The 19678-nt window shown below is 44.9% G+C and overlaps 1 protein-coding gene across 1 annotated transcript; it reads right to left on the bottom strand.

The window, feature by feature from the left end:
- Positions 1 to 1180: 1180 nt before the first annotated feature.
- Positions 1181 to 5316, bottom strand: LOC123507079. Its single transcript, XM_045260053.1, has 6 exons — positions 5271 to 5316; positions 4112 to 4923; positions 3830 to 3970; positions 3446 to 3708; positions 1677 to 3298; positions 1181 to 1641 (listed from the first exon to the last, which is right to left on the bottom strand). The coding sequence occupies exons 1-6, from the start codon at positions 5314 to 5316 to the stop codon at positions 1181 to 1183; spliced, it is 3345 nt and encodes a 1114-aa protein (XP_045115988.1).
- Positions 5317 to 19678: the final 14362 nt, after the last annotated feature.

Below are 19678 nucleotides of genomic sequence, written 5' to 3'. Positions count from 1 at the left end.
CCGGTGGATCCGGATCCAGTACTTGGATCCTGCCCAGCCCTAGTGGCTAGAGATGTTTTGAAAATAGTATGTGCGGACTGAATGGCGCGGGGGACTCTATGGCATGGACTCGGTGCCACAGATTTCAGGGTACTCCTATATAGAATCCGTACTCCGCTCAGACCTCAGTGATTCAACTGTCACTCTCTCTAATCCTTATACCCTTGGGGGGAATGGGAGGGTCATGACTCATGAACATTCCACGACACAGAGTTTCTGCGACGCAGTATCCCTATTAATAAAGACCTAGCTGCTGCTAGGAGATGAGGAAGAGAGCAAGGGATCTAAACCAGGATAGATCAGAAGAAGCCAAACAATATTTTTTTGCGATAAGGAGAGGAAAAGTGATGAAGGTGAACAAGTCAGTGGAATCAGAAGTGGTGGGGGCAACAGGAGGGGAGGAAACTCCCAGATGTTAGCGAGTTGTGTAGAGGGAGAGTATATCTCTCTTCACCTTTGTTTATACCATAGAAAACACCATGGGGTTGCTTTTCCTTAAGTAAATCCATTATTTCAAATCTTTTAGAATATAAACCATCTACGTTGGAGTACATCACTTTCAGATCCACAAAACTCTCTCAGAGTTTCTCTCTCTCTCTCTCTCTCTCTCTCTCTCTCTCTCTCTCTCTCTCTCTCTCTCTCTCTCTCTCTCTCTTTTTTTTTTATTTATACCAATTTACATAGATATACAGAGTTTTGTACATTATACATTACATACTTTCGTACAATATTACGCTAAAGAAGTCACAGTTAATGCCTTCTATCCGAAAGCCTGCCTCTGTCTGTCTGTCCGTAGCAGCCACTCATTCACTGCACACTTGAACTGCTGCGTGGACCAGCAGCCCTCTACACTCGCTTGCACAGCAACAAAAGCGTTCCACAAGCCGATATACGTATTGAGGAACTGCCTTTGTTGGTGCCACGTTCTGCACCTGGGCTGGAGCAGCTCCCCAGGGGCATGGATGACGGTTCTGGTGGCAATCTCGGTCTGTCGGGCAGGCTGCTGGAGTTCATGCAGGTGAGCCACCCTCTGCTGCTGCACCTTGAACATGACGGTGAGGCCCGCCACGTCCCGCCGGTGTTGGAGGGTGTGCAGTGTAGGGTGGAAGCCGAGCTCACTCTCCCTGATGAGCCTCGCCGCTCAGTCTTGAACCTTGTCCAGGAGAGCGAGATGTTTGCTGGCTGCGCCGCCCCAGGCAAGGCAGGCGTATTCCAAGGAGGAGCGGACCTGCGACTTGTAGAGCAACTCCAGTCCTTTGGCGTCCAGAAGGTAGGAGATTCTCAGGGATGCCAGCTTCCCTGAGGCCTCTCTGGCTAGTCGCTCCAAGTGGGTCCTGAAAGTTAACTTACGGTCGTAAGTTACCCCCAGCACCTCCACCTCCTCCCGCGGCGTCAGTGTCTCCCCGTTGAAGGCGAGGCGCAGGACTTCACTCGTCCTGGTGATGCTTAGCAGCTGGGTTTTGTGAGCAGCAAACTTAACTTGCCACTTCCTTCCCCAGGCTGCAATGCGGCTCAAGGTGGCGTTGATGTCACAGGTGGCTGCAGCTTCCTCCTCCAGTCCGTAGCTGTGGGATAGTGTTATATCATCTGCAAACGCCTTCGCTGCAGGAACGAGGTGTAGCAGATCATTGATATACACACATTCCACAGCAAAGGGCCGAGGCAGCTCCCTTGAGGAACGCCTGCCCTTATGGGCTGTGGTTTTGATTCCCGCCCATTGATAATTACTTTGAGGTGCCTGGCTCTCAAGTAATTTTCTAGGAGGTGGAGGAGTGCTCCGTCCACCTTTACAGCGCGGAGCTTGGTGATGAGCGCTGCATGCCAAACTCTGTCAAACGCAGCTTCGATATCAAGAGCCACTACTGCTGTGGCCTTGCCTCGGTCCAGGGCCTCACTCCACTTCGTGGAGAGGAGCAGGTGCAGGTCTGCCACCGACCTCCCTTGCCTGAACCCAAACTGCCTGTTGCTCAGCAGGTGGTGGCGCTCGAGATGCTGCGTCACTCGTGAGGCCACAATTGTTTCCAGCACTTTGCTCAGCACAGGCAGCAAGGACACGGGTCTGTAATTTTTTGCCTCTGCCTTGGAGTTCTTCTTGTGAAGAGGCACCACACTGCTCCCTTTCCACATTTCAGGCCATGTGGAGGTGGCGAGGCAGTGATTGAAGAGGGAAGTGAGGGGGCGCGCCAGCTCAGCAGCACACTGGCGTAGAACGTGCGGGCTGATGTCCTGAGGCCCCACAGCTTTGTTCTCGTCCAAACTTTTGAGAATCGCTCGCACTTCCACTTCACTTGTTATCACTTTCACTAGTGTCTCTTTCACTATTTGAGGCAGCAGCGGAGAGGGTCTTTCGGGGTCGGGGATGCACATCTTTTCAGCGAAGTGCTTGGCCAGGAGGCCTGCCTTGTCACTTACACTGTGGGCGAAGCTGCCGTCTGCCTGGTGGAGTGCAGGGAAGGAGGTGCCCCGCGACTCACCCTGCTTATCTTTGACAAGGCTCCACCACTGCTTGCAGCCAACCTGGCCTCCCCTTAGTTTGTTTTTCAGGTTCGCCCTCCACTGCTCTATAGCCCATGCTTGCGTGGCATTCATATGCCCTGTTGCCGCTCGGTGCCTCAGCCTGTTTCTGGCCGTCGGGTGCTTCTTGAGAGCACGCCAGGCTTTGTATTTGGCATCTGACGCGGCAACGCAAGCAGGACCAAACCAAGGCTGATCTGATGCCTTTGTTTTATGGACCGAGTGCGGCACCCAGCAGACCTGCATGTTGTGAAGCAGCTCGGTGAGCTGCCTCACCTGCTGATTGGCGTCACCACGCAGCACTCCTCCCCACTCTGTAGTCCTCAGTGCGGCACGAAAGGCATCCCAGTTGGCAGCCTCCCAGCTCCAGAGGGTTCGTTCGAAGCTCTCCTCATGTGGTGTCTTGAACTGTACTCTGGTGAATACAGCCACGTGGTCTGAAGTCCCTACAAAGTCGAGTGGGAAGCACTGTACTGTGTGGAAAGGAAGATCCGTCACCACCGGGTCCAGGGATGACCCAGATTTGTGCGTGGGGAAGGTGACGTAGTTGTGCATGTCATGCACAACCAGTAGTGAGTTAAAGGCGTCCCTGACTGTGTGCTGGTTTAGGTCGCCAATCACTATTACACTGTCACACTGACTGGCAGTCATCAAAGAGTCCAGGTTTAATGTTAGGTAGTCCAGCAACACTGTTCCCTGTGATGGAGGCCGATAGCAACCCACACACAATAGGCCCTTCCCATTGCTGTCGATTATTTTCAATGTCAAGAGCTCAAGTTCCCCAGGTATGGGTGTGGGTGGCTCTACTACTTAAGCATTCACAGTCTCCTTAAAGCAGAATGCCAAACCCCTGCCTTGTGTAGAGCGGTCTTTTCTAATCCATGGTGAGTACCCTTTGATACGGGCATAATTGCTTGGCACCTTGGCATCTAAAAAAGTTTTGCACATGAACACTAAATCTATATTTTTCTTAATAATAACACTGTGAGTGAGCTCCCCAATGTTTGTGTGAAAGCCCCTCACATTGGCCGACACTATCTTTAGTTCACTGTTGGCCGGCTTGTAGCATCGCCGAGTAGTGGTGGGGTGCTGCTCCATACTGTACGCCATATGGGTAAGGGGCGAGGGACCAGGGGGGTCAAGAAGCTGGCGGTCCTGCAGGAGTCACCAGTGGGGGTGCGGCCAGCCTCTGGTGTGAAGCAGGCTGGTGAAGTTGCTAAGTAACGTTTCTCAGCGCGAGTAACGTCTCCTGGCCAGTCTGTTTCACTGCCTGCACCAGCTCCTGTTGTCTCTCGTTGGCAGCCCTCACACGACAATCCAAAGCTGAGTGGAAGCGACCTTGGCAGTATTCACACACCTTTTTAGGACGCTGCTGCGGTGGGTAACGTGGACTACTGCTGTTCTGAGGTCGTCCTTGCTGTGGTAGTGGTAATGGTGTTGCTTCTGATTGTGAGTTCCCTCGTCTCACTGTTTTCTTTCTTCTGGGTGGTCGGTGTTGCCCTCCTGCCTGACCTCCTTCAGATCTGTTGCTGTTTGTTTGTGTTCATCGCCTCAGCACCCCTGTTGATGTCTCAGGCTGAGATGATGATGGGGGGGGAGCAAGTGACCGCCCTTGCTCTCTTTCCTCTGCTGATACAAGCGAGGGGTGAGGTGAAGGTGTGGGAGGTACTTGGGATGGCGCCTGACCTCTTTCCTTCGGTAGTTCAGGTGAAGGATGAGGTGTGGATGGAGAAGGAATACCTGTGGTGAGTATTCCTACTTGTCCCTGCTCCACCACATTTACAGATGCTGGGTTAGGTGTGGAAGGATGCTGGAGGTTGATTGATGTAGGGGATGGAGACGTACTTTCTTGCGTGTCCGCGGGGATAACGGATACAGCCTCATCCAGAATTTTGTGAGGTCTAGCTGTACATGCCACTGACCTCTGGTGCAGGTCCTCGCTTGCGTGAGTAGCCAAGAGGGTGTCCACTATGGATAATGCTTCCACTAGCACACATCTTTTCTCGGCCAGGCCTACAGTTACGGATCTGTAGCTCGTTAGCTGGCTCTTTGTCGTGGCTAACTCACTACGAAGCTTTCTTAATTGTTTTATCAGCTCCTCCTTCGGTAGGGTATCGAGGCCATCCCCCGGCTGCTCCTCAACCAGATCCGTGGGTGGGATATAGGGAAGAGTCGAGGAAGAGGAATTTTCTTGTGAGTTATCCACAAAATAAGTGACAGGGTCAGTAATCCCCGCCCGGGCACGGAGCTGACCTGTGTCGCCGCACCTAAACTCAGCCGCGCCGGCCAGGCAGTGGGCGTGGCAGAGATTAGTGCAGGGTTTTGTGGTGCACTGGGGGTCTGTTGTCGGTGACGCCTTTCGCCCACAGACTGCACACCAATGGTTTGGTCTGTACCTGCAGAGACCTTTGGGTCTTTCTATTCAGCGTTCATAGCATTCCAACACCATATCTGTAAGTGTCTCTCTCTCTCTCTCTCTCTCTCTCTCTCTCTCTCTCTCTCTCTCTCCAGACTTATCTTGTCAGGTCATTGCTGAGTGACCACTTTGCCCTGGAGATGACCCTCCCGGTGCAGTCCGCCCCAACAGTGCCCAGGAAGCGCTTGACAGTGCCACCATCCAGGATGACGGACCTCGTCGTCCATGTGGTGGCGTGGTACGCTGCCGTGAAGGGCTCCTTTGCTGATGCAGAGGCACTGTACGACGGACTCCTGCACACCATCGAGGGATTCATCGCGACTCCAAGGGTTCCAACAAGGGCCCATGCTCCATGTCACTGGACTTACACTACCGACCCTGTCATTCTGAACTGCCAACAGACACTCACTGCCTACCAGAGACTTTGGCAGCTCAACCCAGCAGATACAGAGTCACGGGATGCCATGTTTACCGTGGCTCGACACCTCACGGATCTGCAGCAGCAGGAAAGGAAAAAGTACTGGGTCTCCTTCCTGGACAAGGTGCGCAGGACCCGGTCCCTCCAGGAGGTGTGGCACCATGTCAACAGCGTCCAGGGCAAGTCCAGACAACAGGTGTTTGACCCTGATCCTGCAGGCAGGGCACGAGAACTCGTCTTGCAGTGGAAGGAAGCCTCATCCCTCTCTGGCCTTCCTGTGGAACACCAGGAGGCGCTTGATCAGCAAAGACCACGAAGGATGGAGTTGCTTTGCCACAGTGTTCCTCTGCTGGACGACACCTGTGTGCCTATCATGCATGATGAACTCCTCTCGGCAGTCAAGTTGGGCAAGTCAACAGCTCCTGGCAAGGATGGCATCACCTATGATATCCTCAATGCTCTCCTGGAGGTAAAGGTAGACAACCCTATCTTGGATTTATTTAACATGTCTTTCACTGCAGGCAAGCTTTCCCGCTCTTGGAAAACAGCCATCGTCATCCCAATACCCAAAGGTGATGGCACCTTTCGCCCTATTTCTCTCACCAGCTGTCTGTGTAAGATGATGGAATGGGTAATATTGAACAGACTTATATACAAGGTGGGCCATGTACTCTCTGGCAATGTACATGGCTTCCTAAAAGGTCACTCTACAAGTCATTGTTTTGTTGAGTGTCTTATAAATAAAGATGCTACCTGCAGAGCTTTCGTTGATCTCAAGGGTGCCTTCGACAGGGCCAACAAAGATGTTATTATGGAGGAACTCATTCTCAAAGGTGTCAAAGGTAGATTATTAGGATGGATCAGGGACTATTTGTACAATAGAACAGCACAGGTTTGGTTTCAAGGTGCAGTCTCCTCTGAGGAAGTTTTTGAGTTTGGAACACCACAGGGTGGAGTCCTTAGTCCAATGCTTTTCAATGTTTTAATGGACAAAATTGCACGCTGTTCCTTTCCGCAGGGCACCCATGTCCTCATCTATGCTGATGACATACTCCTGCAATACCCCACACCCAGGATTCTCCAGGTTGCTTTGTCACAACTGGCAGCGTTGTGTGTCCAAATGGAACTAGTGATTAATGAATGTAAAACAAAATTTCAAGCTAAAGGGAAGGTCTCGCTGCCCACTGTAAATAACATTCCCATCCTTAGAGTTCACATACACAAGTACCTGGGTGTTCAGATGAGCTTTAGGAAGTCTCTTCAAGCCGTCCACTATGTTCGAGACCTCTGTCTGCCACGGCTAGCACCAGTTCGGCTGCTAGCCAACAGGGGCCTGGGGGCGGGCATTCCAGTCCTAAGAATGTTCTATATATCTAAAAAGTGTCAGGTTATGCATTTAGGTAAAAACAACACAAACTTTAACTATGAGATGGAGGGATGTTGGCTAGAGGCAGTAGAGGAAGGAAAGGATTTAGGAGTAGTGATAGACAGGACTATGAAATTTTCAAAGCAATGTTTAGAAGCAAGAAATAGGGCAAATAGGATCCTGGGTTTTATAAACAGAAATGTTAGTTATAAAAGTAAGGAAGTGGTGCGTAGCTTATATAATTCCTATGTTAGGCCCCATTTAGAGTATTGCATACAGGCCTGGTCACCCCACTATGGGCAGGATATCAACATGTTAGAAGCAGTTCAGAGAAGAGCAACTAGGATGATACCAGCTTTGAAGCGCCTGGAGTATAGAGATAGATTAAAGGCATTAAACATGTTTTCATTTGAGAGGAGATGTATAAGAGGGATATGATAGAGTTATTTAAAATGTTCTCAGATACAAACTACATAGATGTGAGATCTTTCTTTACCTTAGAGGAGGAAGTAGGACTAGAAATCATGGGAGGAAGATTAGAAAGCAAGGCTGCAGGTTAGATATAAGAAAATATTTCTTTAGTCATAGGGTGGTAGACTTCTGGAATGTATTGCCAGAGACGGTTGTAAATAGCACTAGTTTGACAATGTTTAAAAACAGATTAGATAAGCACTTAAATTTATTAGATTTATAATTATGTATAGCGCTGCATGATAGTTTTTATAAGAAATTTACTATAGTTAAACAAGACATGATCCCCATGTATGGGGATCACAGATTGTAGAGGAATTCGCTGCAGGACTTAGCCCTGTTAATGGGCCAAATATTTAGAATTAGTATATAATGTATTGTGTACTTGTAAGTGTATCTTTAAGTACTGATGACGAGGTCGCTGTGCGACTGATACAGGATAACCTAGATGGGCACTGGTGGCCCTTTGTTATCCTATTATTTATGTTATCTGTCATACGGTCCATTATTGATTATGCTGCCCCTGTTTTAATACAGTTTAGTGCCATCCAACTCCGTCCCCTGGAGTTTGTACAGAATGAAGCCATGCGGATAATCTTGGGATGCCCCAGGACTGCACGGATTGAAGTCCTCAGAACTGAACTGCACCTGCCGAGTATTATGTGTAGGGTACAGGAAATGACTTGTCGCACAATTAGTCGGATACTATGCACAGGCTCTGACTCTCTATAGGGATCACTGACCCCCCTGTATCATGATCCTTGCACTCCTACAACACCATACCTCAGGAAGATCTTGGGAGTACTGACAAGTGTAGGTGTAGCCGAGGCCTGTATTAACATTGTTATGTCACAGCTGCAACCCGCCTGGAACCCTCACCATGTCAGTGTTGATATTCACTCACTGCATCAGCCCAAGAGGGACTGGCTCCCTCATGTGCTGCAATACATGTTCATGACTAAATTGTCCAAGTACCCACACGTTGAGGCTATTCATGTTTATTGTGATGGGTCAGTCAATGGCAGCAGGTCTGGATGTGGGCTGTTCATCCGTGACTACATCTCTGCCAGTCTCTACACTGACACGGAGGTTTCCAGGCGGCTCCCTGCACCCATGTCTTCCACTAGAGCAGAACTGTATGCTGTACTGGAGGCGCTTCACATTGTGGCGCCTCTCCATAAGAATGTATATTTCTTTATTGACAGTCAGTTTGCATTGTACGCCCTTCAATCCACCTCCCCCATGGACTGTGATCTAGTTAATAAGTGTCTTGATCTCATCCACACCCTAGAAGGTGCTGGTGCCACGGTCCATTTCATCTGGATACCCTCTCATGTGGGTATCCCGTTAAATGAAAAAGCAGACCACCTTGCTCAGTGTGCCCTACAAGATGACACAGTGGACCCTGGCACTGAGCACACTCTGGGTTATGTTAAGAGTAGTATTAAGGACTTTGTACAAAGAAGCATTAGTGATCAGTTGGAACTTTGTTGCCATAGGGGCAGTAGCACTAGTCTTCACTATGCGAGTGTCTCCCAGAGCTGTGCTTACACCTACGGGAGACACACTGCATCACATGACAGGGTGGCAATGAGGCTCAGATTAGGCTACAAATACTTTTGGGAAGTCAGTGCTTCTCCTGGTGTGTGCTGTGTGCTACACCAAGGGGACACACTCTGTGTCACTATATCATGGAATGTCCTCTCATTGCTAAATTTAGGCCACAAGGTCAGCATGACTTGTACAGCCTCATTGATCATCTCCTAGACTCTGCCACCCTCAGGGAAATACTCAGGGAATATCCTCAGTTTGCTCTCCCAGACTGTAGGATGTCTTAGGCAATAAGGTGTGCAATATGTGTATTTATTTATTGAAATACTTGTATTCTTGTTGTGTATACTGTCCAGAGTTATTTTTATGATACTTTAACCTTAAGTCTTCGCCCAGGGGGTGGGTGGCAAGGCCCATCCTCCTCCTTTGTTGTAATTATTTATTAATTCAACAATAAATGTATCAATCAATCAATCTCTCTCTCTCTCTCTCTCTCTCTCTCTCTCTCTCTCTCTCTCTCTCTCTCTCTCTCTCTCTCTCTCTCTCTCTCTCTCTCTCTCTCTCTCTCTCTCTCTCTCTCTCTCTCTCTCTCTCTCTCTCTCTCTTCATTATCATATTCTCTCTCTCTCTCTCTCTCTCTCTCTGACCAATAGCGTGGCTTCATATATGTGATGTCAAATCAGCTGGGTGGAGGAGCTGTGAAGGGGGAGCCGGAAATGGAGGTGAGCGTACAGGACGGCTTCTTGGGGACAGTGCCAAAATATTGTTTAACTTTGATGTCATTTTAAAGCACACCCTTCACTTCACAGCAACATAATGATGTATAATTATTTTGACATGTTATCACAACCCCAAAGTGAGTGAACAAATGGTCGTTTTCATCATAGTTTTTAGAGAAATTTAGGTTTGTTGAGCCAATGTATGTTGGTTTGGATTACATTCTTACATTGCTGTGGTTCAATTAGGCTAAGCTAGGTTCAGGAGGCTTTTGTCAAATATATAATGTATATGTACATATCTTAACAGAAATTACTGGTAAGTGTCATTATATATATATATATATATATATATATATATATATATATATATATATATATATATATATATATATATATATATATATATATATATATATATATATATATATATATATATATATATATATATATATATATATATTTTTTTTTTTTTTTTTTTTTTTTTAGATTATGGATGATCTGCGAGAATTTGAGGTGTTTGAAGTGATAGATGATGCAGAACAAGAAAGGATCAGACTGCCCAGACGAATTGTGAAAGACCGTTTGGACTTTTTTGCAAGCCTAACTGAAGAAGAATTTACACACAGGTTCAGGATAGGCAAGGAAACTGCAAGATCTTTGCTTGCTGATTTACATTTGCCAGAGGCAAATGATTCAAGAGGTTAGTGTAAAATACCATAACTAATAATGACATATGGTAAATACACATATGAAGTTATTAAATAGGCATTCCTTTGTCAATAAAATGTTTATATACTATCATGTATAAAATCATAAAATACCATTTTAATAAAGTAAGAACACCTTTCCCATAGTTAAGAAAAATATTAGTTTGATACACAAAGTAACTAATTCATCAAATATTAACGAATATCTTTCCATTCTGCAGGGTGTCCGGTGCCAGCACACCTTCAACTCCTCATCACCTTACGGTTGATGGCAACTGGTGACCTGCAGCTCACAATTGGGGATACTTTTGACATATCACAACAGTTTGTAAGCTCATGTGCCTGACACATTGTACGTGCCATTGCTGCTTTATTTCAGCAACATGTAAACTTTCCTAAAAGGCATCAATTGCAAGCTTTAAAGGACAACTTTTCAGCTATTTCTGGGATCCCCGGTATTATTGGGGCAATAGACTGTACACACATTCCTATTCAGAACTGTATAGATGCAGAAAGGGTTATTTATCACTAAATGTACAAGCAGTGTGTGGGCCAGACTTGAGTTTTTATAATGTAGTTTGTCGGTGGCCAGGCTCAGTGCATGACAGCAGGATATTTAGAAATAGTTCTTTTTATGCGCAATTGCAAGCAGGAGCTTATGATGGCCATTTGCTGGGGGACTCGGCATACCAGTTAACCTCCTTTTTGTTGACTCCAATTTGGCGTCCCACACAGCAGAAGGAACATCGATATAATTTGGCTCATTCCAAAACCCGCAACCCTATTGAAAGAGCATTTGGGGTCCTCAAGCGAAGATTCCGTTGCCTCTCCATACCTATGCGGACAAACCTAGATACAACAATGGCCACAATTTGTAGTGCAGCTGTTTTGCACAACATTGAAGTAAAAAAAGAGGAATGGTATGGAAATTCATGATGATGAAGATGATGGTTACGATGATGATGGTGCTAATGATGAGAGTAACAATGAAGAGGAAGAGGAACTAGTTAACCTTTACACTGCGCAATTATGATTTCAGAACAGCTGCAGGGTGCGCAAAAATTGGCAATAAATCAACTTGCTTGAAAACTATCTTTGATCTTATGAAACTCAAAGGAGACAAGTAGAGCACTGAAAAGTGAAACAAAAAGTGAAAAAAATTACATTGTGTGGCAGTGATGGCTGGCTGAAGTTCTTTGGGAAGTGGGGGCTAGTGAAAGGGGAGCCAGGAGGGTGGCAAAGAGATCATACTGCACTTCCCAATCATGTTTGATTTTTTCTCCCTTTTTTTTTTTATACCATGTGGGCTTTTCACGGGAATTTATGGGCTAAAAGGGATACTTATTAAGGGTACCTCCTATTTCAAAGCCCACCCGCTAGGAAACCGTTGCCCCAAGTGAGAAAGCCCAACCTACACTCAGACCGTAGACAGGATTCGAACCCGTGCGCTTGGAGACCCTCGGACCCCAAAGCACGCACGGATCCACTGCACCACGGTGGCCCCCCTTTATCCGAAACTATTTATAGTTTGCAGCATGGTGTTATTCAGTATTGTTTCAGTGTGTGATACTCAGTGAAACAAAGTACAGCACACATTGGTACTTGACATTCTTCAGTGTGCTCGTGACCTTGAGAGGCAGGAGGGTGTTTTTACGGCATCTCTTGGGCTTTCTCACAGCACCAGAAGTTGATTACTGTAAATAATCTACATCATCAGGGCCTAGTGCAAGCTTTCTTTTTACTATCTCCTCCTTTTTACGACATCTTCTGCCTCCCCCATGGCCTTGAATGTGGGAACCAGGAGGCTGGCCAGCATCGGAAGATGATCATGAATTACCGTCTTCCATGACTGCCTAAGGCTGACTGAGTTAGTAATGCCTATATGAAGCCGCTTGAAGCGAAAGAGGGATGATGTTGCCACATGATGTTCATTGGATTTTACGGTGGCTGTGCGGGAACTTTTGAAATACAGCTTAGAAAACCTGTCATCTTAAGATGTCTGGCGCAGTTGGTCACATAGCATCTTAAGATGTCTGGTGCAGTTTACGGGTTAATGAAAGTGCTCAATATAGGAATGCAGGACAAAGGAAAAGATTGCATATAATCAATAGTTTCTCCTGTTAGGAGTAGCTCACAGTATTCATTCCACTTTAATTTGCATCATGATTTCAAACATGCTACTGTATCTGTACATCATCCACTGTGACAGCTTATATTAGTATCCTCCCAACACACCTTGTATCCCCCCCTCCCCTTTCTCTGCATATAGTTTTCTTGTGTGAGCAAACATTGTGTCTTCTACTTTGTTACATTACATAGTATTCAGGTCTTTTAAAAGTTAACTTTTGGATTAACTGTGCCCAGTTGTGTGTGTATATATATATATATATATATATATATATATATATATATATATATATATATATATATATACACACATGTGTCGTTGTACAACTTGAAGCCAAAAAATGTATCAATCAGTAATCCAAACAATCTTTTTTGTTGCTTTCCCTTTAACAGGTCATCCCTAACAGATTAATTTGTGGGTTAATAATAAAGTAACACTGAGCATTGTATTTAATATCACATCACTATCACAGTACTACTATGTTGTTTGAACTGGGTAGACATTATAATATACTGTATATATATATATATATATATATATATATATATATATATATATATATATATATATATATATATATATATATACAGTATAATTGATAATATAAATAGTTAGAGAGAGGACATTTCTTTTTCATGCCGTGCAATTTCATGTTTTATTTTTAGGTCTATGAGAAATTCCTTTTTGTGCATAATATGATGTTATTAACTGTTTCTCATAGCAAAGCAGTTCTAGCTGTTCTTGAAACAAACGCTCATCGGCTTCCATGTTTCGCTGATGTCTTTCTTTAGCTAACTTCAAAGCTCCCTGCTTTGCATCCTGTACCAGCTTCTTCTTTACCAAGTGTCCCTTCCTTGGCCTTGGAGTCACTGGCTGTTCCACGGTGGCAGTAGGACTGCTGTGGAGCACTGGCTGAGGAGGGACACCGGGACCATTGTGGAGCACTGGCTAAGCAGGGGCAGCTGGACTACCATGGGGCACTTGCTGAGGGATTTCCTCTTGGACGGGATCCTCCAGCTGTGACAGAGAAAGTGTCACAGACCCATCAGCTGAAAAATTAAATTACATACTTTTTAGTCTTAACTCCCATGAAGATAAATAAGAAATTAATTGATGCTCTAATTTATGATTTGTGCTGGTATGTTATGCACCTTGTTTGCTTATGTTTATTTTGGTTAGTTAAATAGGTACCTATGGTTATTTGGTTAAGTTCAGTTGGGATAGCAACTACATTTGGCATACCAGGTATTGAAGTATAAGGAGTTTGGCTATCATACCAAAAACAGCACCAAGGTTAAAAAAAAAAAAATTTAATGCCTCATCGTGACTCACCTTCATTTTCAACAACAACAACTGTGTGGTGTCCGTGATCACTGTCCCATGTGTTGCATAGTGGGTCCAATTCATTGTCCCGCAAAGAAAGGACGCTTTTTTTGAGAGAGGATCCACAGGCTTTGGTGGCTTACTACCTCCTGTCTTGACCCTCTCAGCCTTGTGCCGGGAGTAATTATTCTTGCTTCTGGAAAGGTTTTCATTATGGTTATTATCTGAGTAAGTCTTCATCACTTAACTTGATAATGTAAAGCAATCTTATAATTTATTATGTTCAACTGAACCACTAGCTGTGTCAATGCTACTAAAATCTGTAAAATTTTAAACCATTCTCTATCCTACTCTTGCTCAGGATACTTTTTTTTTTTTTGCTGATATAGGTGTCAATTGAACATATTGGCTACCTGGCTGTTTCTCCTAACACCTTCCCTCAAAAATCAAGATTGCTTGATAAAATCTTTAAAGCAATTTCATTCAAAGCACACACACACAAAAAAAAGGTTTAACATATACCTAACCTGACAAAACTATCCTGAATCACACTACAGCAGCAATGTTTTTATCTAGTAGTTTGAGACACATGTCAGGTTCAAAATTTATAGAATAATATGTATTACATTAGCATGAGGTCTACCTCACCTAACCTGTTAGGTTAAGTTAGATTATATTGAGGTAGCCCTCACTCTATAGTAGCACCATATAATATAAGTATGAGAAGTACCTAGTCATTGTACTGTAGGACCAAGAACAATATGAAGCAATCCTATGAAATCTAGCTCCACCTCAGTTACCCTAGTGTTACCTGTCCACTCAGTCCAGCTTACAAGTGCTTCTTCCAACATCCTTAGGATGCTTTGATTAGTTTGTTTAAGCCAGCTATATTACATTAGACTACACTCACGACACTACCTCACTCGAAAGGCCCCACTGTGATGGGTGTTTGGGGTATGCCAGATGCCTTAGATTAGGTTAGTTTATTTTAGAAAAGGACAATGAAAATTACTTTACATTTGCATCCATTAGACATGCAGCTTTCAAAATTAATGTAACTCACCTAGCTTTGATGTTCTCCCATATCTTGTGTAACTGCAAGGGAGTTTTTTGGTGACCTGTGGAGTCTTGTTTGAAGCATAGAATTTGGTGGACTTGTCATTAAAAACATCAAAGTGTTCTTTAATGAGTTCCATAAGTGCCTCTTTATCAAAAAGGGACAAAGGAGAGGCACGAGATGAGGCAGAGAAGTTGCTTGTAGAAGCCATGCTGCCAGCCAGATGTAAACAAATGTGTATTTCGTGCCCTTTTTCAGTCGCTGACCCGCTACATAGAGTGGGAATACAAGATGTTAGTGCTAAGCAACACTCTCGTTTGCCAGGCGCACCTATCACCCACCATGGCTTTTTAAAGTAAGGACACCCTCACTCATATCCTCGCCTGACAAATCTTTGCCAGGCGTTCGCCACCAAAGTCGGACGTTTTAAAAGTACAGCCCATAAACTTAGAGCTATTTAGTTGGGAAGGCTATAACAAATGGAGAAAGGACAGAATGGGTAAATCAGGAGATGGAGTATGTTTATTAGTTCAAAACAGTCTGAGGGTGAATGTGGTAGAAAGGGTTTTTACCTATTGGAGGTTCTAGCTGTCGAGGTTGCAACCGAGGAAAATGAAAAAATAACGGTGATAACAGCTTACGTACCACCATTTATTGGTGCGTGGACCAGAGCAAGTCATGAAGATATGCAAAATGAGACACTGCAAACCCTGGAGAAGCTATCCAGAGGCTCAAATCGCATCCTACCTTGTGGTGGCTTTAATTGTAAGGAAGTGGATTGGGAAGGAATGAAATCTGGATGTGAGGAAGGCAGTTGGGGAGCTAAAATATTTAGTCAGATGACTGAGAATGCTTTGTACCAACATATTAGAGAGCCAACGAGGGTGAGAGGTGAAGATAACCCATCAAGACTGGTTTTCACTCGGAAAGAAGAGGAAATAGACATCACAATGGGGAGCCCACTGGGTAAGAGCGACCATGTTGTGGTAGCTTGTGATGTGTGGCTTAAGTACGGGAGAGAGAGTATAGTTCCCAATCAGCGACAATAACAAGATACAACTTTAAAAGGGCGGATGTAGAGAATATGAGAAAATTGTTTGGCAAATGGAAATGGTTCGAGAACGTTCCAAGGGCAAACTCCGAGGAAATGTTGGAAGAGATCCTGAGGATATATGAAGTGGTAGTTCAAAAAATGGTACCAGTATTCAAGCCAATAAGGAGGGACAGGAAGATATATGGTTCAGTGAAAGATGCAGGAAGGCAAAAGAGAGAGACAGAAGGCAGACTCGTGGAGATGTATGAGATGGAAAAAGAACGAAAGAACAATGAAAAATTACCACAGAGCAAGAAATATATACACCACAGTCAGAAGAGAGAAAGAGGTTAAATATGAGAACATAATGGATAAATATGAGTGATTGATTGATTGATACATTTATTGTTGAATTAATAAAATTTCAACAAAGGAGGAGGATGGACCTTGCCACCCACCCCCTGGGCAAAGACTTAAGGTTACAGTATCAAAAATCTAACTTTGGACATTATACACAACAAGAATACAAGTATTTCAATAAATAAATACACATATCGCACACCTTATTGCCTAAACATCCTACTGAGGATATTCCCTGAGTATATCTCTGAGAGTGACTGAGTCTAAGAGATGGTAAGTGAGGCTATACAAGTCATGCTGACCTTGTGGCCCAAATTTAGCAATGAGAGGACATTCCATGATATAATGACGCAGAGTGTGTCCCCTTGGTGCAGCATCCAGCACACAGCACACAGCACACACCAGGAGAAGCACTGGCTTCCCAAAAGTATCTGAGCCTCATTGCCACCCTGTCATGTGATGCAGTGTGTCTCCCGTAGGTGTAAGCACAGCTCTGGGAGACACGTGCATAGTGAAGACTAGTGCTACTGCCCCTATGGCAACAAAGTTCCAACTGATCACTAATGCTACTTTGTACAAAGTCCTTAATACTACTCTTAACATAACCCAGAGTGTGCTCAGTGCCAGGGTCCACTGTGTCATCTTGTAGGGCACACTGAGCAAGGTGGTCTGCTTTTTCATTTAACGGGATACCCACATGAGAGGGTATCCAGATGAAATGGACCGTGGCACCGGCACCTTCTAGGGCATGGATGAGATCAAGACACTTATTAACTAGATCACAGTCCATGGGGGAGGTGGATTGAAGGGCATACAATGCAGCCTGACTGTCAATAAAGAAATACACATTCGTATGGAGAGGTGCCACAATGTGGAGCGCTTCTAGTACAGCATACAGTTCTGCTCTAGTGGAAGACATGGGTGCAGGGAGCCACCTGGAAACCTCAGTGTCAGTGTAGAGACTGGCAGAGATGTAGTCACGGATGAACAGCCCACATCCAAACCTGCTGCCATTGACTGACCCATCACAATAAACATGAATAGCCTCAACGTGTGGGTACTTGGACAATTTAGTCATGAACATGTCTTGCAGCACATGAGGGAGCCAGTCCCTCTTGGGCTGATGCAGAGTAAATATCAACACTGACATGGTGAGGGTTCCAGGCGGGTTGCAGCGGTGACATAACAACGTTAATACAAGCCTCGGCTACCCCTACACTTGTCAGTACTCCCAAGATATTCCTGAGGTATGATGCTGTAGGAATGCAAGGATCATGATACAGGAGGGTCAGTGATCCCTTTAGAGAGTCAGAGCCTGTGCATAGTATCCGACTAATTGTGCGACAAGTCATTTCCTGTACCCTACACATAATACTCGGCAGGTGCAGTTCAGCTCTGAGGACTTCAATCCGTGCAGTCCTGGGTCATCCCAAGATTATTCGCATGGCTTCATTCTGAACAAGCTCCAGGGGACAGAATTGGGTGGTATAATCAATAAGGGACCGTATGACAGATATATGAAATATTCTTAGGACTGGAATGCCAGCCCCCAGGCCCCTGTTGGCTAGCAGCTGAAGTGGTGCTAGTCATGGCAGACAGAGGTCTCAAACATAGTGGACGGCTTGAAGAGACTTCCTGAAGTTCATCTGAACAACCAGGTACTTGTGTATATGAACATTGTTTACAGTGGGCAGCCAAGAGACCTTCCCTTTAGCTTGAAATTTTGTTTTACATTCATTAATCACTAGTCCCATTTGGACACACAATGCTGCCAGTTGTGACAAAGCTAACTAGAGAATCCTGGGTGTGGGGCATTGGAGGAGTATGTCATCAGCATAGATGAGGACCTGGGTGCCCTGCGGAAAGGAACAGCACACAATTTTGTCCATTAAAACATTGAAAAGCATTGAACTAAGGACTCCACCCTGTAGTGTTCCAAGCTCAAAGACTTCCTTAGAGGAGACTGCACCTTGAAACCAAACCTGTGCTGTTCTATTGTACAAATAGTCCCTGATCCATTCTAATAATCTACCTTTTACACCTTCGAGAATGAGTTCCTCCATAATAACATCTTTGTTGGCCCTGTGGAAGGCACCCTTGAGATCAACGAAAGCTCTGCAGGTAGCATCCTTATTTATAAGACACTCAACAAAACAATGACTTGTAGAGTGACCTTTTAAGAAGCCATGTACATTGCCAGAGAGTATATGGCCCACCTTGTATATAAGCCTGTTCAGTATTACCTGTTCCATCATTTTACACAGACAGCTGGTGAGAGAAATAGGGTGAAAGGTGCCATCACCTTTGGGTATTGGGATGACGATGGCTGTTTTCCAAGAACGGGGAAGCTTGCCTGCAGTGAAAGACATGTTAAATAAATCCAAGATAGGGTTGTCTACCTTTACCTCCAGGAGAGCATTGAGGATATCATAGGTGATGCCATCCTTGCCAGGAGCTGTTGACTTGCCCAACTTGACTGCCGAGAGGAGTTCATCATGTGTGATAGGCACACAGGTGTCATCCAGCAGAGGAACACTGTGGTAAAGCAACTCCATCCTTCGTGGTCTTTGCTGATCAAGTGCCTCCTGGTGTTCCACAGGAAGGCCAGAGAAGGATGAGGCTTCCTTCCACTGCAAGATGAGTTCTCATGCCCTGCCTGCAGAATCAGGGTCACACACCGCGCCACTGCCGAGAGAGGAAGTCCTGAAGACGGCTCGTCTCCGGCTAAGGACTGGCGAATGGGAGAAATTACCTATGCTGTTTGCAGGGCCCGGGTATCTTTGTGGGGCACAGTTAGTGTCCTGTTAGTGTCCTACTCTCAAAAAGTACAGAAAGTGGGCCATTTTCAAGTGAAAATGGAGAGTGGTTCCCAATTGAAGAATGTCGGCGGTGTTTTGTTTTGGCCGAAAAAGCTGGCGATAACAATCATGACGTCCACCCATAGAAACGTGAGAGACTTCGAGGAGTTTGTGACCACTCCAAGTGGACTAGATAAATTAGACATGGATTCAAGAATTCAGGCATTAGAAAGTAAGTTTCTAAATATTACATAGAAGAAAAGTTAGATAGAGTCATAACGGAGAATGATACCTTCAAAAAAGAAATCTACATGCTAACGAGAGAGAACAAAGAGCTATTGAAAGAGAAAGTGGAAATGGAAAAAGAAAATCAGCATCTAAGGAAACAATGTGACGAAATGAAGGCTAAACTACTTGAAATAGAAAAGAAAATATCCAAAGGTGACTTGGGAAAGGAGGAATGCCTCAACCTAATTGATGCCAAAATGAAGGAAGTGAAACATGAACACCAAGAAGTACAAAAGTCCTTCAAAGAGATAATGAAAAAGCAAGAAGAAGAAAATAAAGTGATTACACAGAGTGAAATGGTTAAGGCTTTGAAGGAAAATGAGTATGTGGTGAGAGATATTGCTGAAAAGAAAAAATGCATGATCATAACAGGTTTGAAGGAGGAAACTAACAGGAACTGGCAAGATAGGAGGGATAAGGAAAGTGACATGATAAAGTTTTTACTGAATAAGATCTCCGAGGAGGACGAATGTCTATATGTTGAGGTAGA

The sequence above is a fragment of the Portunus trituberculatus genome, chromosome 1 (assembly GCF_017591435.1).
Source record: "Portunus trituberculatus isolate SZX2019 chromosome 1, ASM1759143v1, whole genome shotgun sequence".
Classification (NCBI taxonomy): Eukaryota; Metazoa; Arthropoda; class Malacostraca; order Decapoda; family Portunidae; genus Portunus; species Portunus trituberculatus.
The sequence above is the reverse complement of the archived record's forward strand: the minus strand, read 5'-3'. Positions and strand labels throughout refer to the sequence as shown.